This window comes from Haemorhous mexicanus, chromosome 23 (genome assembly GCF_027477595.1).
Source record: "Haemorhous mexicanus isolate bHaeMex1 chromosome 23, bHaeMex1.pri, whole genome shotgun sequence".
Classification (NCBI taxonomy): Eukaryota; Metazoa; Chordata; class Aves; order Passeriformes; family Fringillidae; genus Haemorhous; species Haemorhous mexicanus.
Window position 1 is genome coordinate 5,988,764 of NC_082363.1, and position 24,112 is coordinate 6,012,875.

At 46.2% G+C, this 24,112-nt stretch overlaps 1 protein-coding gene across 1 annotated transcript in view; it reads right to left on the reverse strand.

Annotated features, from left to right (window-relative positions):
* Nucleotides 1-23,896, reverse strand: part of SKI (SKI proto-oncogene) — a 101,274-nt gene extending 77,378 nt beyond the window's left edge. Inside the window, exons 1-2 of the mRNA XM_059866417.1 lie at nucleotides 22,810-23,896; nucleotides 21,778-22,699 (exon numbers count right to left, since the gene is read on the reverse strand). Of these exons, the coding sequence (XP_059722400.1) occupies nucleotides 21,778-22,689 (912 nt within the window). The 5' untranslated portion in view covers nucleotides 22,690-22,699; nucleotides 22,810-23,896. The remainder of the gene's footprint in view (nucleotides 1-21,777; nucleotides 22,700-22,809) is intronic.
* Nucleotides 23,897-24,112: the final 216 nt, after the last annotated feature.

Below are 24,112 nucleotides of genomic sequence, written 5' to 3' on the forward strand. Positions count from 1 at the left end.
ATTAATTTATCACAGACCTCCCCTAAAATATGTGAAAATCCAGTGCATCTCTTGAACCATTCAGCTTGACAGAACTTGTGGAAGAGTGGACTGTAGCACTCCAGAAATTTCTTACAGACTGCTAAGAACAACAGCAATGCTTAGCTGACTCTACAGCCTTTCATGTTTCTTGGTGTCACACACTCACTTTTTAATTCTTTATATGCACAAGCAGTGAACACCACGGGCTTTCAGGGATGAGTGTTAATGCCCTGGCCAAAAAGCAGAACCCAAAGATGTCAGAAGAGGAGGAAGCCCAGTTCTCTATTCAGATCAGAGCTTTGACAGGTTTCTTTTTGACCTAAACCTGCCTTGCCAACACAGCAGACTAAAGCTAAGATTGCTGGCTCTGAGCAGGGACAGATGTTATCTGAGAGCTGTCATTATACCCCTGAGTCACATCACCTGAGAAGACCTCTGGACTGCAGGGCTGGGATGTTATTACAAAGCACTTGGTACTCAGGTCTGTCTGCCTTTCAACAGCTGCAACCCAAACACGAAGTCCTATGGCAACACCAGCAAAAATGTTCCTTCCTTTTTTTTTTTTTCATAGACAGCACAAGGGAAATGGAACGAAATACTGGCAGAGCTCAAGAATAACATCCATAAAATCTTAAAAATGAATTCACAAGTTCTTCATGTGACATCTGGGAACACACATTTATGATAAAATGAGCAGGGTTTGGCTCTATGGGCACCAGCACCCCTACACAAGGCCGTGTTCCTGAGTTTCTGCCTAAGAACATTCTCCCTCCACACCCCAGATCTGCCATGGTCTCCCTTACAGAACTCCTGCCCTTTCCCCACTCTGCCTAAAAGATCCAGTGAGATGAGGATCAGGTCTCTCCTTACAAACTGGAAACCCTCCCAGCTCTGAGCACCCTTTCAGAGCAGCTGCAGTGCAGAACTGATGAAAAGAGGAAGTTTTCCTTGACACCAGAGGAGTGACACCCTGGAGACGGCGTTGTGCAACCTCCTCGTGGGGCTGTGCTCTTGATTCCCCTGTCAAAGCTCAGTTGTCAGGAATCAAAAATAAAACTACAGCACAATGTTTCACCATTATTTCTCCTCCCTCAGCAGTATGAGTTGCATCGTAGGATCTCATAAAAAGCTCTACAGAAAAATAGTACAGACTTAGTTTGACAGGAGCCTTCCTAGGCCCCATCCCTAAAATGTCACCAGAAGGACTGCATATTCACAATAAATACATTTTTCTTTTAACACAGTGCTAATTAGAGGAGAAATTGTTTGGCACTTTCTCTTCTGAGTACGTCACCAGCTTCTGAGGACAACACTCCCTGTCTCTGCCACTGCCTAAATTCAGAGCAACCACAAGCCTGTAATGAGTAACGTGTGAAGGCCAAGGTGAGGTAACGTCTTGGCACCTTTCATACATATTCATCAAGAAACAACAACTCTCAGCACTAACACACTCCTGTCTATATGTAAAATGCTTCACAAAATCCCTCTTAAGAGCCCTGTTGGGCAGGGAGGTAAATATTTTTAGTCCTGTTCACAGAGAAGTGAGGTGACTTGCCAGGGAAGTAACTTGCCCAAGGTCACCCAGTCAAGTGGTGTCAGGAGCTGGGACTATAAAAACCTGCTCTTGCCTCAATCTTCTGCCCTACCCACTGAGGCAGCATTACCTCCCTGCACCTATGGTAATAACAATAACACCACCCATGAACAAGTTATACCTAGCAAACACCAAGTAATTCCAGAGGAGGGATGAATGAACTCCTATGTCGTTAATTCCAGGAGCTGATCCAGTTCAGGCCTGCCCATGAACAGAGGGAAATTCTTTCACATACACAGAAAGAAGAAAGAAAGACAAAGAAAAAAGACAGAAGTGAAGTGCTCCACATCAAGTGAAGCGTTGTAATCCCCGAGCAGGAGCTAAACCAGACTGACTGCCCCAAGGACAGAGCTGCCTCAACAGGGACACAGTTTTTATAGTGCAGAAATGTCTCTCTAACCTGACTTACCCTGCTCAGCCTCCAAGGTGTGCTTGTGGCTTTAAATATTTTCTTGTTGCTGCTTTGAAGGCAAGAACAGACACGATCTCCCAAGCACCCACTGCTCCGCAGTTGGGGGGAGGAGGAGGAGGTGAACACTGTAGCTAGCTGAGAACTGTCAGATTGTGTTTGCCATCAAGGAATGCCATTTCCCAATGCCTGAGTTTAACTCTGGAATGAGATGCACGCTGCTGCTGACCCCTGTGCTGCCACTCCATAGACTCCCTTATCTCATCAGCCCCTGAGCATCCCATCCTCACTCCTCCGCGTTCATGTTCCCAAACTGTCAATCTCCCCGCAGTGACTCACAAGGTTCTGAACCCACCATTCGCCTCTGAGTCTCACTATTTTTTCATACAAGTCCTTCTGGTTTAGATTGAGAGGCGTCTTATTCTTCTTAAATGTTAAAAACGAAATTAAAAAGAATCACTGAAAGCAATATGCCCTCAGCACAACAGCCTCCCTGAGAGCTCTGCATACTTCAAAGAAAAACACAAGAATCTAATTCTGCTCTCCAGTCAGAGTGCTGCAAATTAGGAATAATTCTCCTGAAGTCAATCAAGCCACAATCATTATAACAACCACTGCGAGCAGAAGTGAAGCAGGGCCTGCCTGTGGGCACATTTCAGGAGTGAAAATGGATTAGAAAATACATGGCAAGGGTGTAATAAAGTTTAGGCCAGCTTAAAAGACTCTCGATGAACTCCCCTTCTAACCCACTGAAACCAAGAATTCTCTTTACCCACATTCTAATCCTCATCATTACACAGTGCCAGCACCACCTGTGCATTACTAACACACCTCTGAGAAGGTGGGGTGGTTGGAGATGGTTGCCAACCAAAATTCCAACACAGGCTTTGTTTGTCATCCCCACGTGGCACGGATATATCACCCACCAAGGATGGCTTCAGTTCTTTACCTTCTGTCACCTCCCAATTTGGATTATCCCACATTAAACCCAGGGCTCACTTAAGGCAGTGTTTTTAAAACTGGTGGAGTTCAGCCATTGGTAATGGAACTGTTTTAATGCTTTCTCATCCAATCCTACTGCAAAGAGGAGGAAGAGGAGGAGAATGGAATACAGGCAGCTCTCCCCAAAACATTCATTTTGACATTTTGATATTCCTTAAGCTCCTGAGTAACCTGCCCAAAGTGGAAGCAGTTACAGCAAACCCAGCGTGCCTCTTTTCCAGGGAGCACAGAACCAAACCCAAACATGCACATCCATACATTATTGGATTTGCTGGTTTAATCAGCAAGTACCAGTGACTCAATTAGCCTCTTAGCAGTGCCTAAATGGCACTAATTCAGCCCGCTGGCTGCTGCAGCACACAGCTCCCAGGCTGTCCCTTTGGATTTAGCACTAACAGCACGGCTATTCTTCTCCTGACAGCACCAGGGGCCCAGACAGTCTCCTGCTCTCTCTCTTTTCCTCTGTTCTGCCAACCACACAGAAAGAAAAGACCCCAGGGCTGACTGTGTGTGAGCGTTGAGTAGGAGGAAAAAGGAAGAGGGAGACACTATTTCTATTCATTTTACAGCTTCATCCATCAAAAGCCTTCCTAAAAAAATTGAAAAATGCATTTCCAGAAGCTCCTGGTTTAGAGCAAGAGCCTAATAAGGTGTTTAAGACATTGACCCAAGCTCTAGCAGCCATATCTACTACACAAAAGTTCTACAAATGACAGATTACTTACAGAAATGCTATTTGATTCTAACCCACACTCCCACCATTGCTGGTCTGTTATTTATCTTTTTTGGGTTTAGGATAAAGGATAAACCATGAACACACCCTACTTTTAGGTGAAACTCTAACACCTTTGGCAACCCCAAACAGCAACACACAACCCCAGTGAACACACCAGCAGACCCCAAAGTGCTTTCCTGGGCACTCAACAGCACATTTGTTCAGTTAATTTTTGTGACTCTCCCTTATATAACGACTAATTTTCAGGCAGATTGATTCCCTGGTGAGTTGTTGCACATTGTGCAGCCATAAAAACACCAGTGACAGTCAAGGAAGGTGACAGGAACAGTAGGCTGGTGTTAGGGGAGAAGCCAAAAGGAGTTTTGGCAGCAACTAAGTATATGTCAAATTAAAGTGACCAAGCAACTACAGCTTCAAAAGTATTGAGTCAGTATGAACAAAATGTGCTGTCAAAACACAACATGTCAGAACTGAGCCCATCAGATCTAGTTTACTTGATGACTATACATAAAATTACAGGTCAGGAGAAACACAGGAGATCTCAGAGGAGGAAAAAAAAAAAACCTCTGCTAATCAACCTTCAGTGTGGAAAGCAGAGTAATCTTACCCAGAAAAAAGGAGCAAATGACACCTGAGCTCTTCTCTCTCTTCTTCCTAACTCTCCTCATAACTTAAAAATGAAGTCTCATTAAAAATGGTCAAAGGAGGACTCGCTCTTGGTTTGAGAGCCACATTTGCAAAAGAGGTAATATTGCTTTAAATCCCTCCCAGCAGCTTCCCAGCTGACAACAACTTGGCATCCAAAGACTAGGTAGGAACTTGGCAAACATACAGCATTTCTACAACAATATTTGCAACATAAAATGAAACAAACAAATAAAAAAGAATATCCCTTTCAAGTACTAGACAGTAAACAGGCCCTGCACTCCCACTCCCCTTTCCTTATTAATATTCAACAGTTTAAAATAAAGATGTACCAAAAAACCACCAGGGAATCCAGGGAATTCATTAAGCCTTCAGCATTTCAGCTCACCAGCCTCTGATTTCCAGTCAGCTGAAACTGGAAAGTCATTACTTCAGCTACAGCCAGGTCAGAGGAAAGACTAATCTCAGACTGACAAAGCTGCCAGGTTCCAGGTTCAGGATGAATGCAGGGTGGTTGGGGAATTAGAAGGGAGAATAAGTAGAATGCAGTATCTTAATTAAGGAAAAACAAACAACCTGTGCCAACAAACAAGGACATGTACTGGGGCAGCATAAATCAGTGTTACTGAGCAGGAGCCACTGGAGCCACTCAGTGAAACCTGCACAGAGCAGGGCAGAAACCACTGAGCCTCCTATTCCTGCATGTTTAGGTCAGCTTGATATTGCAGAGATGCTCAAAGTGTGAATTCCACACGTCCTTCACCCCCTGGCAGCCCAAACCCAGGTGAGTGCCCAGCCACTGCCCCACACAGGCCCTGCCAGGGCTGCTCCAGGGGCCAGCACAGCTCACCACACCACACCACCCCCCTGCACAAAAGTCAGCATCATCTTTCCTGCACTAAGGACAGGAAATTGTTGCCAGCGAGGGGAACTCCATGGGAAGTGTGCAGAGACAATATCCTGCTTGGTGCATCCCCACAGCTTCTCAAAATGGTCCCAGATTTGCTGCTGAATCCCCTGCCCATATCCCTGCCTGAGAAATCCCCTCCTAGCTCAGCTCCCAGCTGCTCCCAGCACTCCCCATCCAGCAGGAACTGCTGCTCCTCCTGCCACTTTGGCTTTATAAAAACTGCAACCAGACAAGCAGATCTTTGTAGGGCTTTTCTTTTCTGGGTTTTTTGGTTTTGTATGTAAACTCCAAAGTGGCACAGAGATTATAAACTGCAGCCTGGTACTTGAGGAAAGCCTTTCTCTCAGTGCTGCAGCGAGGAGGGCAGGCAGAGGTTCTTACCAAAATGAAGAGAGATCACAATCAAATAAATGGAACTGTTCAAAAACATTCTCTTGAGTAGGTGATGTTACTGCAGCTTATGGACATTTTGTCTTCCCTCGTCAGAAAAGCTGGCTTGCTAATTTATGGGCAGAGTGGGAAAAGCAGAGGGATACAGACAGACACAGAATACTTAAAACAGGCCTCAGAATGGAGACAAAGCTCCCCTTTCACCTCCTGCTGCTATTTACCATCTGGGATCCTGAAAAGGGGGTGATGGGTAGTTTTGTGATAGGTTTGGCAAGGGGCAGGACATTTAGGATTTTCTGTGTGTAACGAGGTCATGTGTCAGCGCCTTTGCAGCACATGGGAACACCATCCAAAAGAAGGTTCAACAAAGGGGTTGCCCTGGCTGAACTGGAAAGAAATTCTCTTTAAAAATATCCTGGCATTAATGCAGGGTCTTACTAAGATTAGTAATAATAATAAATTTGCAGAAAATGCCTCCAGAATGTAGCTTGGGAAAGCACAGGAAGAAAATCAAGGAATGAACACATACAATTAAAAGTGAGTATTTTATATTATTCTATTTTTAGAAGTGGTATGAAATTTCAAAGCAAAATGAAAATTCTGAATCACAGCATTTACACCTCTGTTTGGAAACAAAATAGGTTGGGTCAGTCCATGTTTTTTGGTAACTTTTGCTTTCTTGAGCCCCTTACACTGTGCTGAGGAAGTAAGACCTGAACAGGCCAATCTGAAATGCTCTGCAAGTCTGGGGAGAGGGAGAAGTGCTTTGTATTACAGGATTCTCTGACATTTCCACTAATATTGGGGGTTGGGTGGTGGAGATAACTCAGGATTTCAGTCTCTGCTTGTAAGAAGTGTAGTGGTTTTATTCTTTCTTTTTGATCGCTTTGTTTCATAAAAGCAATTTACAAAGAGCAGTTACATGAAATGAGGACTCCTGTCTTCATAAAGAGAATTATTAATAGGGTGAATTTCCCATCATAGGGTGCTACAGTAAATCTTTAAACAGAATCCTTTAACCCAAGGACCTGAAAGTAACATGAGCACCCCAGCCTTTTGCCCAGACTGGATGTCTGCTGACTGAAGTGGTTCTAACAACCCTCCTACTGCAGACAATTCAATCTGTGCACTGAATTATTTAAAATCTGTTCTCTACAAGATGCCCAGATGTGAGAATTAGTCACTAGAACTAATGCAGTACTTTCCTACCCATGTGTCTCAAACTCCTGCTTGGTAGAAACCCCATTTTCAAGCCTAAAAGTTCTAAACCCAGGATTCTACCACACCACCAACAACACAGAGTTAAAAGCAGCTTGTGCATTATGGAAGACAAAATTTCACAAGGAACTGATGGGGAATCATAAAGTTATGTCAGTAACAATCACTGGATCACAGCTGTAATTCTGGTGCAATGCCCTGGATGCCACAGGGCTGTTCTTGGTCCTCTCCAGCCTCTCCTCCAGGCACACACATCACAGAGCCAAAACCAGAGTCAGTCACAGGACCACAGCTGGCACTCTGCCATGAGATACAGATGGACACCTCCAGCCCAGCAAGAAGGGCTCTTCAGGGGAGCAGAGCTCAGGATGGCTCCATCCCACAGCCTGGGCCAGGCTGCAATCCAACCCTTGGGCCAGAAAGGCACAGAGCCACCCCCTCCCACCAAGGATCTCTGGTGAAGCCACAGAGCACCAGACATGGTCCTGAGGGCTCCTCCAGGTACTCCCTGCCAGCTCCTCACAGCCAACAGCTCTTCCCCTCCTCCTGAGGTTTCCTCCTGTGGCATCTCCAGCTGCAGAAGGAGCCTGGGGCACACAGCCTGGGCCTCCCGGGCACTGGGACTGTCCTGGGACACTCCTGGACTGTCCCAGACACACTGGTCCTGCTCTGGTCTCGGGTCACCAACACAAACCAAACAGAGCAGGAGCAAAGCATGAAGCTACAGCAGCCCATGATTTCAGAGTTTTGATGCAGATATGAGTGGTGAGAGAGGAGCAGGTGGTACCACATCAATCCATGGCAGTTTCCCACCCTTCCACCAAAGACAAGGCCAGCAGCCAGCACCTCCTGACACACAAACCACATCAGCAGGGACCTGCACATCCCCCAGGCAGCCTCACCCACCCAGGTACTCCACAGGAATATCTGTGAAATAAAATATATGGAATATATGTGAAACAAAACCTCTCCAGGTCTGATATCAGCACAAAAATCTTGTTTGTATCAATACTGAGTGACCTGCAGCACTGCAGCCTCCTGACACAGCCACAGCCTGAGCTTCTGCAGGGCTGCAGAAAAGCACCTTGGCCAGGCAGAACATGAAATAAAAGCCACCACTTAACAGAATCATGACAACCACATGAGGCTGCTACTGATACTACTATAATGGTGTCACCTAGCTGCAAAAAAACCAACAAATAAATGGCTTTTCACTCCAAAATTCCTGAGGTTTTTCTGTATGTGTTGTTCTGCCCTGAGACAATAACCATAGTTCTGCTTTGTCCCCCCCGTTTTGGAAAGAGCTGCAGAAGGAGGAGGACACATGCACACGGAGGTTAAAGGCACTGGACAATGCTCAGGATTGGGAAATGTTACCAAAAAATAAAATAAATAAATAAATATAATCACAGTTTTGATAGTTCTGTGGGAAAAAAAAAAAACCTTAGCAAATTTGCAACAAAACTGTTAAGTAATTAAGGCAAGACACTTCACACATGAACTTAAACTGCTAATTAAATCCCCCCTGCTTAATTGACTAGATTTGCATATCATTCAGTGAGGAATGGGAATGGCTTGGGCATTACACAAGCACTTCCTTGTACAGGAAGGCAGCTCAGTAACATAAACTAAGTTTTAAGACAAAAACAATGCCAGTTTCTGAATGAAGTAGAAATTTTCAGGAGAGATTTTCAACATGGTATTGTGAGGAACACGAGAACAGAACTCTCTGCAATCAGTTACTACTCCAGTAGTAATATTCAGAACTACAGCAAATGTTTTATATCTGTTCCATTTCCCTGCCATTTAACCCACGATCACTGTCTGCTCATCTATACAAAAAATGAGTTTACATCCAAGAGAATCCATTCCTACTTGGAAAACCCCAATTCCTTCATTTCAATAACCACAGGAGGAAAAATATCAATGTCTGTCCCTCTCCACCACTAAACTCAGTGTGAATTTAAGGAAGGTTTGAGCAAACTTTCAGACTGCAGCAGCAAAGAAACACTTTGACTCTTAAGACCAATGACAGGCAAGGAAAATGTGTAATTATCTGCAATTGCCATCATTGCCAAACGACCCAAAGTGTGCAGAAGCCCTGCTCCAAGGAGGTCAGATGATGTTTTTTACAGTGGGTAAAGACTCAGAGTCAGGAACAACTTCCCCACATGGTAAAAAACTCTTCTAGGAGTTCCTTTCAATAATCTGCTTTTCAAGTGAGAGCTCTTACACCAATGGACACATGAGCACCTGGAGAATCATTCCAGTCTCCAAAAGAAGAGTGTAGATCATAACATCTCACCATGTTGTGTGCAAGTTGGTGTCACATCAGTTGATTGCACATTCCATTCACAGATATTGATAAGAATTTTTTTTTGCCTCAGCTTGTATCTTAAAATAAATAAAATCAATTCTTTATCTCATTTTTTAAAAGGTTCTGTAAGTCTTTGAAACATTAATATTCTCCCTAACAAAGCCAGCAGCTGCTCTGCCAGTCTGTGACATGGATGGTTTTGTTAAAAGGTTTTCATGTGGGGTTTTTTCAGTTCAGTGTGCTTTGCATATGAAACAGGACATTTCCCCACCCTCCACCCCCATTCCCTCCTCATCCAGAAGGGACCTTACTTCCTCCCTCTCAAACAAGCAGCTCATTCAGCAAAAGGGAAATCCCGAGATGCACTCGGGCACAGAGCCTAGAGAAGGAGCTTGGAGAAAAAAACCCAAACCAACAAACCTAACAACAAAAACACCACCACACTCCCCCAAAAAAGAAGAGCTACCAAGTGTGTCCAAATCAGCAGGAAGAGGAGCAACGGAGCTGGTAATTATGAATTTACTTCTGCAAACTTCTCCTGTGGGACATGGCTCTGCCCTGCTGGTCCTTACCAAATTTTTTCAGGGCTGCAATTCTCCTTTGGCCCTAGAGTGACCCAGCCCAGAGCTGCAGCTCTCCCCTGCCCAAGCAGCAATCACAGACTGGAGAAGCCTTTACATGATGGCTGAGAGTGAATTTGGATCAACTCAATTGTTACTTACTCAATTGCCCTGATAATCTGAGGTAAAATTTGTTTCTGGCTTTAAAATGGAAACAAAAACCAAGCAAGCTTTTCTTAGTTAAGAAATTGGTTTGAGCAGGATCTGTGTGTCTCCATATTTCTCTTCCCTGAGACTTTGTGACATCACAATTGTCTGCAGCAGTTAATTCTGATGTCATAGGGGATTAAGATTTTGGCTGAGGGAGCAAAAAAGTTCAAAAGTGAGGGGGATCTAATTAATAAGAGATTTTTTCAAGGAAAAAAACCTACATACAAAAAATACAGTAATTTCAATGTAAGGGTTTCACATCTGCCAAGATGGGATCCAGCTGCTCTTTTACAAGCACAAGAATGAGCATCCCTCTTAGAAACAAAGGAATATATGGAGTTGTGTGTGACTCTACTGAAATCAAATCATGTCATAATAAGAGCAAACTGCACCAATAAATTACTCCAGCTAACAAGGGTAAATTTGATAAAATTTTTTAGAAATCTCAGTTATAAATTTGCATGTAAATTTGTAAGAGCAGAATTCAAATAGACATCTGAAAAGAAAACCTCCACTGAAATTTTCACTTGTAACATCCCAGCAGAATGTGGCTCTCAAATCATTGCCAGTGAGGAAAACCTGGGCACATTTGGGAGTGATTTTACATTTTAATAAATCTGAAGCAAGTCCAGGGACCTCAGTGGAATCAAACCAGAGAGGCTGGAGTGAGGCACTGGGCACTGGGGGCTCATGGCAGGGTCTGGGGCAGGGTCTGGGGCAGGGTAGCTCCAGTTTCTTCCCTTTCAGACCCTGGCAGGTTCTGATATCACACAGACTATCCTGGCTGCATCCCAGGCCAAAGAACTGAGGAATGACCCTCAAGGTCTGGACCAGAGGGACATCTAGAATATTCTCTTTTCTCTCACAAAGCCCACCAAGAGCACACCAGTGGGAGTGCATGGACCCAGCTGTGCAGTGGTGGCACAGCAGCCTGGGCTGTCACACAATTCCCAGGGACGATCCAGGGAAGATGTTCCTGCTGGGAACCTCCCACACACTGGGCCCTTTGTGCCACTGCAGGTTCCCCACAAAATAACCCACACTAAGGGGAACAGAGAGAACACTGGGATTCTCTGGCCGCAGCTCTGTCCCATGTTGGTGACTCAGTTGGTGATTTAAGAGTGCAGAGCCCTCTGGGTCACAGAGCTAGAAGAAACCCAGGCAGTTGTGCAGCACAGCATGGGAATCCAGGTGGAGCAACAATCCCCACGTGGTGGGAACGTGAGCCCACAGCTCCCAGCTCCTCCCAGTGCCCCTGAGGAGCAACTGGGACAGAGATGTGCAACATTCTCCATCCCCAACCTGCTCAAGCCCTACTAAAGCCAAGCGTGACGATCTCTACAAATGCAAATGGCCCAAATGCCAAGACTAACATTTCTAAAACCCAATTCAACTCTTTCATTTCTTAGCTGCAGGCCCTTTGCTGCCACTCCTTTTTTCCACCCAAACAAAAGACTAAAGGGATGACTCAAAGCAACTTGAATTTCAAGCTAAAGCCACAAAGCACTGAATGCCTCATCTTTAACATTAAACAGGTGTGCAGATGATATTCTTTCAAGCCTCACCACAGCTAGGTTAATTGCTCAAAAACTGCAAAAAGACCAAATTTACTTAAAAGACACATAAAGTTAATGCTACAAATAATGAAGAAAGTCATACAACAAATACAAGCAAATAGTAGTTAAGGCACTGTCAACTCCCTCTACCTCTTCTTCCCCTTAAAATAACTGATTTATCTTCATTTTGTACTCAAAAATTTATAGAATAAAAGTATAAAACTATACAATAATAAAAATGTATTTTAATTTTTTCTTTCACAACTCAGTAGTCCTCAACACAATACCTTTGCTCTAGAATCAACAGGTCAAAAGGATGATCAATGAATCCATTATAAAAAAAAGATTTTCGCAGAAATGTTTTTAGAAATTAAGGTTTTAGAAAAGGAGCACTTAATTTGCAGGCTGTGAGGACCAAGGCCTTTGAGTAGTAGTTGTGCATATTCACTGATAGCAAATAAAGCACTTTACTCCACTTCTATCACTGCTTGCCACTGAAAATGGCCCAAAGGTTATTTGGCTCCACTGGTTTTACAAAAAAACTACACTGCTGTGGCAAAAAAAGGGCAAAAAGCCAAATAAAACGAAATCTTTGGCTATTTAAGGACAAGGACTCATTGCATGCTATGTTTCTTATTAGTGACTGAATGGGAACAAAGAAATGTCAGTGATGGACCTGATGCTGCAGTCTGGGCTGCTGTGAGGTTGATTTACTTCTCCCAGCAGCTCTGCACCACTCTCAACACAGTTATTTCAAAGGAATATTTCTAAATTATACCAGCACAGGTGAGATAATTCACTGAATAAACTGGAACTGCCAGTGGGGAGTTAAAAATGGCAATTTTTTTTTTTTTTTTGGATGACACTCTGTTATCTTTCAGCTCAGGTAAGTTTTCCAGCTGTGGAATGATGGTGCTTCAGAAAAGCCTGTTTAACATACAATTCTTAATAACAAAAGTGTAAGTCTGAAATTCATTACATCAGTGGAGGTTACTGAAATCAAACCGTATTTTAGCCCTAATATTGTGCATTTTCTGCCTTTTTTAGTCCATTACTCTGTATAAAAGCTATAAAATTTATTTTACTGCTATGAACAAGTAAACCTGAACAATCTTGAAGATTTTGTAGGGTGAAAAAATACAGAACCTAGAAAAATTCAATACTTAGTTTTTTAATTATTTAAAGTAATTCACTGCTTCTAACTGGTACTATTGCAACCTCTGTGTGGCTAAGCAGCAGGATGCCTGTGCAACTTGTATTTTTTATTACTCAGCAGAATTAGTTTTGTGATCCTGGAAACAGCAGCTCCCAGCAGCATGAGTGCAGCACTCCAGAATTCCACAGGGAGGGAAAGAAAGTGACTCTCCCAAAGGCACTGGAACTGCAGGAACAGCTCTCCAGACCTGTGCACCCTCTGGCAGGGCTACAGGTGCCAGGACACTGTCACACAAAGAGACTCACACAGAAATCCACACTGAAACAAGGAGTTGTCTCCCTCTCTTCAAGTTCAATAAAGGCTCTTGACTGCAGTGCTTCCTTCTCCTGGGACACAAACCTTGATCTTGCTCAAGGGCAGCAGGAACTTCCTCACTAAGTGGTCAGAGCATACCAAGAGCAGCATCACCCAGCATTCAGGTGTCTGTAGACAGGGTGGTGATCAGGGGCTGCACTCAGGATCTCAGAGGTCTTTTCCAGCCTCAATGATTGGGTGAGTGTGAAATCCAGCAAATGAAAGAAAACACTGCAGCAGATATGCATCAAGAATGCTGCAGAGCCCACAACATCCCACACCACGTGAGTGATCTACCTGGAAATCAGCACCTGTAACACAGGTATTGTGAGAAGTGGAGGGGGTAGAGGACTTCATAAAAATGCAGGATATGACAGTGAAAAGATATGAAATGGTTTTTCTTCCAAGCCCAACAGATGTTGTTCAATTAAGGATGCAAATAAATCACCCTCTGCACTGCGAGTCAGAAAACACACACATAAAAGCTTTCTAAATACATTTCAGTTTAAACTTGCATAATTCTCCCAGTGGAGAAATCATCTTCAACTTATGTAATCCTTAGAAAGAGACATTATTACATACAATTCTGCACCACTAAGAAACAAGGAAGGCATATCTAGAAAAGAGGTGCACCCACACATGATTAATGATATGGGTGTGGAGGGAACGGAGGGGAAGAGCTGGAGCAGGGATGCAGAGCCCTGCTCTGGTGTTTGCACAGAGACTGAGTGTGAGGGAGCTCCAGGGGCTGCTCCCCTTCGCCAGCCAGAACTGTCTGTTATACTTAACCCAGACTTCCGAACACTTGATATCCTGTCTGCTATTTCAATGCCCTTACTCAATGTTTCAGACAGACATTACACAAACTGGCTGGTGAAAAGGGTTGAGAAACCAAGAAGCAATCCAAGTCAATGACCTTATTCTATAAAACGATACCACTGAGTGAACAGCGGGCGAGGAACAAAGCACAGGGTACCACAGCCCCTGAATCCATCACTGGAATCTTCCCCAGGAAAACACAAGCACCAGGCTCTACCTGATCTTGTTGATAATATTGCTGCTGTCTTTTAACCCTTAAAGCCTGTGCAGCCCTTGGGCTTCCAGTGGCACTGATTCTCATACCAAAACAGAGACAGCTTCCATTTTATTTAAAGAAAAAACTACAGAAAACCAAACAGACAAGTCCCGTTCTCTACAAAGCATGTGCAAAGGTAACTGTACATAAATCAATAAACAACAAAGCCAGAGCCCAGGTTATTGATTAGCTCCTTTGCTGTTTACCTCCAGCATACAGAATGATGCTGCAATTTTTACACACACACAGAATCTCCAGCCTCGTGCACATTTTCCCTGACACTTTAAACAGGACTGCTAGAACAAGGCTGCCTGAGTTAGGATGGCAGGACCTGCCTTATTTCCCAGAACATACATCTGTGCAGCTTATCAGGGTGTGTTAATATGCATCCACTGCTTGGAGAAGCCTAATTTTACAGGATAGCAACCAAACCATAGATGGAGGCGATGATAACAGCTCCACACATGGGAATTCCCATTGGCTCCCAGAAGAGCTCTGTCCATCACACGCTGACAGGATCAGAGCTCAAATTAGCATCAGTGTTTTCGTCACCTCATCCAACCAAAAGTCAAAGCAAAATCGTTATCTCAGTGCAGAGGGGCCAGCCTCTATCAGCCAGCAGGATTCCCCAAAGCCAAGGAAAGCTGCACACTCAGTCTGCTGCTCCTGATGTAACTCCGAGGCCAAGCTCATGGACTGAATTTGCATCAGCAGAAAAGGCTGCTCCTTATGCTAACCTTAGACATATTTCTTCATTAATAAAAAAATAAAATAATAACTGACATATCCTAAATACAGGAAGAGAAGATCTCTGATAGGTCTCTAGCACAACCTTAAAACCAAATCTTGCATGTAGTGACCAACAGACAAGACTCTTTCAGTCTGAAGCCAGCTCCCAGTTGCCCCATTCAGGGAGATCCACCAGGATCAGAGCACCAAGTATCTTCTACACCTCATTAATGAGCAAAATGGAAACACTGCAGTAGCAGAACTACAGGATCTCAGAGTCAGCACACTCCTGTAAATCCAGCTAAACTTAGTGAAGCCACTCTGCCTGAGCACTGGGACATTCTGGTTCAGATCTGTCCCTGGTCTCTGCCAGCCAACACACAGGAAGGAGCCTGATACACACGAGTCTGCTGTGGTTTGTGGGTGAACTGGTTCCAATTACTGTGGGCTGATTTCTTGAGTGGGAGCTGTAGAACCGGCCCCAAAGCCCCAAACCTTCAGATTAACCTGCTCTGTTCCAGAAGATCCTGAGCAGGTGATTTCAGTGACAATCTGAGTCTGATTCTCTATGTCAACAATGAAATTTAAGGCATACAAGACTGCACAAGGTGTAAAGGAGGAGGGAAGGGACCAGAGAACATTTTTTCAGAGCAAACTTGTTTCTCTGAAATTATTTTACAAGAATATACACTGCCTGTATTAGAGACAGAGTGGAATAGCATTAAAAAGTTGGTGCTGATTCATTAATTCATAATACACATTACCCAGATACACCAAACATACACAAAATAGATATTATCTGATAAAATGTATCATTAACACACATGCTCTAATTGACAGATTTCAAACAAAACCAGGCAATATTCCTACATTATAAAGTAATGCTTCCTGTATGTGAAGATCAATTTGAATTAAGTGCTCTATGGCCACTCAGCTAAAATAGATCAGCCTAGTAATTGATGGGATTCTATCCATAGATTCTCAACAATCCAGTATAAGTCATTTTTGCCTGCTTTTTCCCCAAGATCCCCCTATTGGATTTGGTGTAACTCTTCCATGACGGTTCCCTCTTAAATAAGAATTACAGAGTCAAGTCCAAAGAGTGCTTTAAAATTCAACCAAAACAACCAAACCAAGCCAAACATAAAAAAAATAATCTGTGTCTTAACACTGCACACATGGAGACACAGCTCCTCATGTGACGGCAAAGCAGTCTGGCCAGCTGAGCCAGCAATGTGAGCTCAATCACCAGGACTCCCCAGCCAGAGCCAGCCCACTCCTTCTGCACTGGGGCCATTCAAACCCTTCGCTGAAATGACTCTGCCAGTAGATGAACATAAGGCGAGTTTTTTGTCAGACTGGACACTGCAGATACCCAGAGGCCGTGGCTGTGGCCCTGGAGCCCCCTGCCCTGGCAGGGCTGGTGCCTGGGGTGCAGATAAGCAAGGAGAGGCTCCAGCCCTGCTGCGCTGCCCGGACACGCTGGGAGCAGCCTGGCGCAGACGCCTCCAGATGCTTTTACAACACCGATGCAAAGGCGCCTCTCAGCAAGTGCAAACACACCCTCCCGGGTCAGGCAGCCCCAGCCAGCGATAACCGGGCTCGCAGCCTGCCAGGACCAGGTGTCGGGCTCCCAGCACATCCAAAAATGAAGCGGTGTTTACACGCATCTTCAAAGCGTGCTACTGTTTGGGCAGAACACACGCCCAAGCCCGAAACCACAGAAATGGAGAGGCAAGCGAGACAGCCCAGACAATGGAGGGAGAGGCAGAGGTTTAAATATTTTAGGTAGCGATTTTCAAAAGCAGAGATTGCACATAATTCCCACCCTAATTCAAGACTTGAGGAACTTAGGAACTCTTCTGGAGCAAGAGAGAGCCGTGGTTGACTCAACACCATGAGATCACTGGCAGCAAACTCTTTGTCCAACACACATGCACGTACCTGCTGCTTTGTTCTCGATCTACAACATCTGTAAAACTGTTTGCATGCCTGGGAAAAACTGCTGATGTTTGCTTAAACACTGTCCTCTCCCTGGGTACATGGGATTTCAGTCAAGTTGGTGTCACTTTTAAAGTTCAACTATTAAGCTGTAGAAGACTTCTGAACTAAACTACTGTCCCAGGACAGCAAAGTTTTTGTTTTAGAGACTTCTGAATTTTTACTGGAGAATCTCTAAACAATTCTTGAACATCAGGTAGAACACACAACTTTGAAATTCCACAGGAAAACAACTGAACTCCCAGTTGTCAGGCAAAAATTTTCCAAGAGTATTTTTCACATCAGTTTCTACCAAGAGGAATAAATCCATCCTGCAGTGTGAACACCACTGCCAGGGAATAAACTCAGAATCGCTCTGCTACACCCACCACAGGACATGCCCATCAACAAATAAAGGTTACTACTGCCAGAAGGCAGGACTTTAGGATAAGACACAAATTCCAGCTCTACTCCTGCAGCCTTTCAGGTGGCCATAAAGCACAGCACAGCAAGCCCTGGGCAGCACCTAAAAGCCCACGTCCTCCCTCCACCCGCGCCAGCGCCGCGCTGCTCCGCTCGCAGCAATTTGGGTTCTTTGATTCTGCTGCACACTTGACCTGGCTAAACCTTCCTCCAGCTGAGAGAGCTGCATGTTGTGGCAGCGCTGGGTTGGGAGGCATTGTGAAATAAAGTGGGAGGCCTCATGTGCTCATTTGTGTGTCAGTACCCAGAATGCTGCTTCTGGCTTCCAGCTACTTCATAGAAGTGCTGCTGGGACTTGAACCGTGGGAACACGGCAGCGCTGGGTGTGTGGGTGTGCTCACACGCGTGCAAGGACAGCTCTGGCTCTCCTGGGCCCTGCTCACAGCCAGTCCTGCTCAGGGTACACGTCTGGCACACAGGTGGGGAATCTCAAAGTGCCGTCAAACGTTGCTCGGTTCAGTATTGGAGAAAAAGGGTTCAAAATAGACACAGCTGAACCCACCCTCCTCTTCTGGAAATAGCAACCAACAAAGCCTTCAGGGCTGCATCTGAACTAATTCTGTGTGAGTGGAGCATCCTGATGTGAGGCAAGCAGGGAGCTGTCTGTCACACAGGAGTGAGTGGAGAGCAGTGCCACAGACACACCGAGGCCACATCGGTCCCACAGGAGAGCACGCACCAGGCACCAGGAGCTGAGCCCAAGAAAAGGCTTTGGCACTGGTGCTGGATTTCTAGGACCCTATTTTGCAACCCCGTCAGGTTATTCACATTTTTAATTTCTAGAAATACCCCAGAATTTCTCTTGGTCGTGCTCCACAGCAGTAATGGTAGATGAGATGAGACAGGCAGGGAAACAGGACACCCACCCAAGTAAAAGCCATGTTGGTGCACAGAGAAAGGAAAGCACAACAAACCCTGCATGGGAAGGTGGAACACCCAGTGAAGGACACAAAGTAAGTAAAATGGAGAAGTTATACAGCTCAAGAGAAGAAAGACCCTTGGGAAGTGGCATCAAGGTGACAGACCATATGGGAGGTCAGCTACTCATCCAAGCATGAACAAGGAGGATATATAAACCAAAATTTTAGAAGAGCGTAAGGAATGTGACTGAGGTCTTTATGGTCTCTGCTCTAGTGGGGGGCCCCAGATGTCACAACTCCCTCCAGCTTTTGGTTAAGACCCTTTGCTGGACTTCACACAGGTCTGGACAAAGGGTTCTTCTGCAAGTGGCAAGACCAGGCAACAGGAGTCTTGTTCAACCAACACGGCTGACAGAGAGAGGAGATCTCTGCATCTACACATCCATCTCCCGGTACAGAAGGATGGATATGCACTACAGATACTTGATCTAGAGGGAAATATGCACTGGGAATGAAATATCTAGGAAAAGCTACGCCTTGTAGCAAAGCTTTAAAACCACGCCAAGGGAAAAAAAAAGGAAAAGGGGAAAAAAAAAAGAGAGGAAAAAAAGGCAGCTCTGCCACTACGCTGAATCTGCACCAGGGGCTTGTGCCAACCCAGCTCCTCCATTTAAGTCAGACTCTCAAAAGGCAGAGCTGTGCTGGCAGAAATCTCCAGACCTCATCACAGAAACCTCATGGAGACACATGAAAAGGTCAAAACACTCACTGCTGCTTAAACAGCCATAAAATTGGTCATATGCATCCCATGCTACCAACATACTACCAGAGCCCCAGGGAAAACACACCACACAAAGCAACGTGTGTACACACACAGAGAAATAAAGAAATTGAGAAACTGAAAAAAAAGGTCATTCCTGAAAGCAGAAAACCCAGTCTCTGACACAGCAGCTTATGGCACACCAGGCACACGAACACCTCTGTATGAAACAGAACAAAGCAAAGCTGAGATCTACATCAAAAAGGAAGCCCACCACAAAGACACATGTGCTTCACCCTTTCATCCCCGAGACAACCAGAGCCCCACAGACACACAAAACCCACACAGGATCTAACACACACAGAATGGGACCATCCTGTCATTTCCTCACTAGGCATCTAAACTTTACTCCAATGTTACTTGCCCCTGGCCACAGCCTACCAATCTTAGAGCCTGATTAAATCTCTCCGTAATTATCCACACACACTGCTACAACACAAATGACCTTAGCATATGATATCCGTTGGCTAAGTCAATGGAAAAAGACTTCAGGAAAAGGAAGGATAAGAGTACAAGACTCTGCCAGCACCGTCAGGGTCTCCTCAGGACTGCACTGCTTTAATACAAGAGTCCTGAAGGCCTTGAAACTTAATATGAGATAAAACATTCTGGTTTTCCTACCCCATCGTCTGAGGACACACCACTCTATTCTTCCCCACCTCACTCCTTGCCACCTTCCAAATGAATTTATGCAGGAGACTTAGCATTTCATGATAGATTTCTGGGAAATTTTTCAAGAAAATAGATGGCCACCATTTCCTCACACAATTTTTGGCATTCACTATTAGGTATCTTCAATTCACTCTGCACTCCAGGCAGATTTTGGAGGCTGAGGGAAGAGTGTTTCTCATGTTCTGATCTAGGACCTATGAAAAGGTCCCCAAAAAAACTGAGGCACAGTGAAGGTTTAGTAACCTCTTCTTGTTCTCCTTCTGCAGCCTCGGCTGGGGTGTTGGAGAGATGATGCAGTTGAAGAGAATACTGAAAAAGCCTTGCAAGAAAAGGAAAGCACTTCTCTACTGACATTCATTTTAGATTCTGGAAATGACCAAGCCAGGGGAACAGGACCTTTCTACAACAAGAATATGGAGATTTCTTCATTTTACTTCCCAAACGAAGCATGCCCTAGAAAATTCCTTTCCTAGCATAAAAATGTCTCCAGTTTGAGAGCCATATTCTCCTCTCACATCCATGTAGATCTATCCCACCATTCCATCTCGGCACATGACTGACGGAGAATAGACAAGCCATTAAAAACACATCCACCTCCAACCACGGGGATAATGTGCCTCATTACAGCCCAGCTTTGTCACAGCGTCCTGACACTCCGGGGAGGAAAAGGAGGGGTGAGGACAAGGACTGAGCCCGGGGCCAGGAGAGAAACTGGAAGAGTGAGACTCTGCTCCTTAATCCAGAAGTGTGCAGCCCGGTCAGATGGGCTCACTAGGCCTTCTAGACTGGTTGTGGAATTACTGTACTGTTTGCACAGCATATTTTCAAAAAAAATCTGAGGTTTGCTCGGGTATTTTTGTTGCAGTTTTTTATAAATAAAAGCTCCACCTTAGTCAGAGTGTGTGTCTGCCCCTTTAAACAGCTATTTGGTAAGTTAATTCAAAATTTTCACAGTGGGCTTTAAACATTTTCTCTTTTCCAGGCTTGCGTATCGCCCTTGCACTCCAGACACAAAAACCCAAAGTTTGGAAATCTCTGACAGTGAGGCAGAGCCCAACCAACAAACCTGCAGGGGAGAACTCGGGAGGCAGGAGTTTGTTTTCCCCTCGCACCGGGGGGAAGGAGCAGGAAGCAGAATTGCTCATCCCCAGCCAGTGGCACCGTGGCAGGAGCCAGACAGACATCCCGGTGTCTGCGAGTCCCCAAGGCCTTGTGGCACTGCTGCCCATGGAGCAGGAGCGGTGCCAGATGCCGAGGCAGCCTCCCACCCACACACCAGGGATTCTGGGATCTAAAGGCAGCTCAGACTGAAAGAAAAACAAGTGGCACCTAAAAAAAAAATGTGCTTGAGCTGTCTGGCTCGGCTCAGCACAGCACGGCATGGAATACCTTAAGGAGCTGCTGCAGCTGGCCCTAGACAGAGTCATTTGCTGGATGTATACATAATCCAATATACAAAAGCCTGTCTGCTGGGGAAATTTAGGCTCCGCAGGGATACTTTAAAAGCAGGAACTTCTCCATTCACGTTCTGAACACTTCATCTATAAACCAGTAACCTGCACTACCGGCACAATTTTTTTCTTTTTAACAGGCACATTTTATTTCCATACAAGCATTGAGAGCATTCAGCCCGCACCTCCATCCCTGGCGACACTCCATCGACCATAAAAGTGCACGGACTTGTGTCTGGAGCCATCAGTACCTGCTCCCTTTTTCTGCCTTCTTCCTTGCCTTGACCCCTGAGTGAAGAAGCCCTAAAAGACCCGAAATCACGCACTGCCAGATAAAGTCTGGGGCAGTGTGATGGGCTTCAAAGATCAAGGTCCACACATAGTAAAATATACAAATACACATACGTAATTGAAACAAACTCCAACCACCGTGGTCAGAACACAGCCAGAGAAATGAAGGTGCCATCTCGAGCACTGCTCCCCCACAGTGACACACACGCGGGGAGAATGGAGAACACGATTAAAATTGCTAAATGACTCCAAGGAAAAGCAGCTGGTAACAATTTGGGTATATCGATAAATGTTACCGAAATTCCCCCGCCCCCTTTAAAATTATAGGCACCACTTACCCGGGGGGCTTTCCTCTTGTATTTGTTGTTATAGTCAAATTTTTCTTTCATTTCATCTAAGAGCTGGCCCAGTCTAGCTTTCTCCTCTTTCCCAGTATAATCCTGGCTGAGGAGGATATAGGATCTCCAGTTTGCAGAGTCAAAGCCCCAGTGGCAAGTCCTGTTTTCCAGCGATTTGTGAGAGTGGACCACAAATTTGTGAGGCGGGTACATGAGCCTGCAGTCCAAGCACTGGATGCAGGCTGCGCTGGGGTTACTGTAAAGCTCTGGCACCAGGAGTCCCTTACACTTCCCAAAGCACTCATGATACACCTTGAAGCTCTTCTCCGTGAGCTCCAGCTCAATTGTGCTAGAGAATTCCTTCTTGCAGTGGGGAGGATAGGTGCCACCATAAAGCAAGGCGTTACAAAGCCTCTCAGCATCAGTTTTCGTGATGAGCCCGCAGGAAGGAGCGGAGAAGGGCAGGATGCCCATGACTTTGAGGATTTCCAGCTGGTCAGCAGTGCATCTGGAGCAGTAAATATGTAGCTCATCACACACCGAATTAATCTGCTGCAGGGAGAAGTCCCTGAGCACCGAGTTCAGGATCTGGGGCAAGCAAAGCCGCTTCTCTCCGCCCACCACGAAGCAGGAGATGGTTTCCCCTTCCAGGATGGTCTCGCACCTCTCCGTGGATCTGTCCGAGGGCATGAAGAAGGGACCAGGCATGACCGGAGGAGGCTGGATCGGGGGCAGATGCAGTACAGGTTCCGCTGGGTCTTTGCCATTGTCTTTCTTGTACATCTCCTGTGCCCATCGTGCTGAGAAAGCAGCAGGGCCACCCAGGGAGCTCATAGAGCTCAGATGAAACTGTTCCAAGGTCTTCTGCAGTCCTGGATGAGGCTGGAAGCTGCTTCTACTTACAGTCTCCATTTTTTAGTTTCTATTCCCAAAACAAACAGCAAAAATCCCCAGTTATCTTCCACCCTGGTGCAAATCCACTTAAGGGATTTTTTTTTAAGGAAAAAATATTAACAAAATAAAACAACCCACCCTTTTTTGTTTTTCCTCCTTCTCACTCAGCAATCCACTAACGGAGAGGAAATAAATCCTTTTGTATGCGTGTCTCTCTCTTCTTTCTTTTCTCTTGCTTCGCGTTACAATTTCAAACCCTCCAAGTCTCCAAGCTGCCCCGATGGAGCACAGAATCACGGCAAAAAGAGGTCTTCATCCGAGCACTCACCCCCTCAGCCAACCCCCAGGCAAACCAATCCCTCCTCCCACACCTCCAACACACACTCACTCACACACACACACACACCACCCACAGAAACACAAAAAGTCTGTGCCACGCTCCGAGCACCCGGGGCTCAAATATGTTCTGGCGGCTGCTGCTTCTCTGCAGTGATCCCCCTTCTGTCCATATCCACCGAGGGAAGGCGCGGGGGAGGAAAGTAAAAAGCAGGAGGAGGCAGCACGCTCGCTCTGTGGAAGGAACAACGCAGGAGAAAAGGCCCAGATCTCCGGCACTGCCAAAGCGGCGCGGGGGCTCTGCACGGGCGAGGAGCGGCTCCGCTGCCCCTCGTGGTCCCTCTGCTCGGCCTGGGAGGGCTCCTCGGCTCTCGGTTCGCCTTCCTTCCCTTATTTCTGCCGGTGCTCTCGTTGTGCCGTGGGGAGCCGCGGTGAGAGCGCGCACATCCTCCCAGCTCCTCTTTCCAGCAGTGACTGAGAGTGCCTGAGAGCTGAGCTAATGCAGGCGGGCTCAGCCTCCCGCCCTCCGCCTCCCCCCCTCTGTTTGTTGGTGTCTGCCTCAGTCATTGAATCCCGGCCAAGAATGTGACCAACTCCCCGGGCCGGGCTCTTCCAGGAACAGCGCCCGCCTCCCCCTTCGCGCTGCGCCCAGACCGGCCGGGATGTGCCGGGATCAGCCGAGCCGAGCCGAGCCGAGCCTGGCTGGGCCGGGCCGAGCCGAGCCGAGCTGAGCCGAGGCGAGCGGTCCAACCGAGCCCGGCCGCACCGAGCACAACCGAGCTGATCCAAGCCCAGCTGCGCCGAGCCGAACCGAGCTGGGATGTGCCGAGTCCAGCCGAGCCGAACCGTGCCGAGCCGAACCGAACTGAACCGAGCCGAGCTGTGCTGAGTGGTGCCGAGCCAAACCGAGCCGTGCCGAGCCGAGCCGAACCGTGCCGAGCTCAGCCGAACCGAGCCGAGCCGCTGCACGGGCGGGCGCGCGGCGCGGCCCCGGCGGCAGCGCCGGCGAGGGAGGGAGGGAGCGGGGGGAGGATAAACTGCAGGGTTCACGGACCGCCGCGCCGCCAAGGAGGGGCGGTAGGGCGAGGGCTTTTTCCCTCTCGCC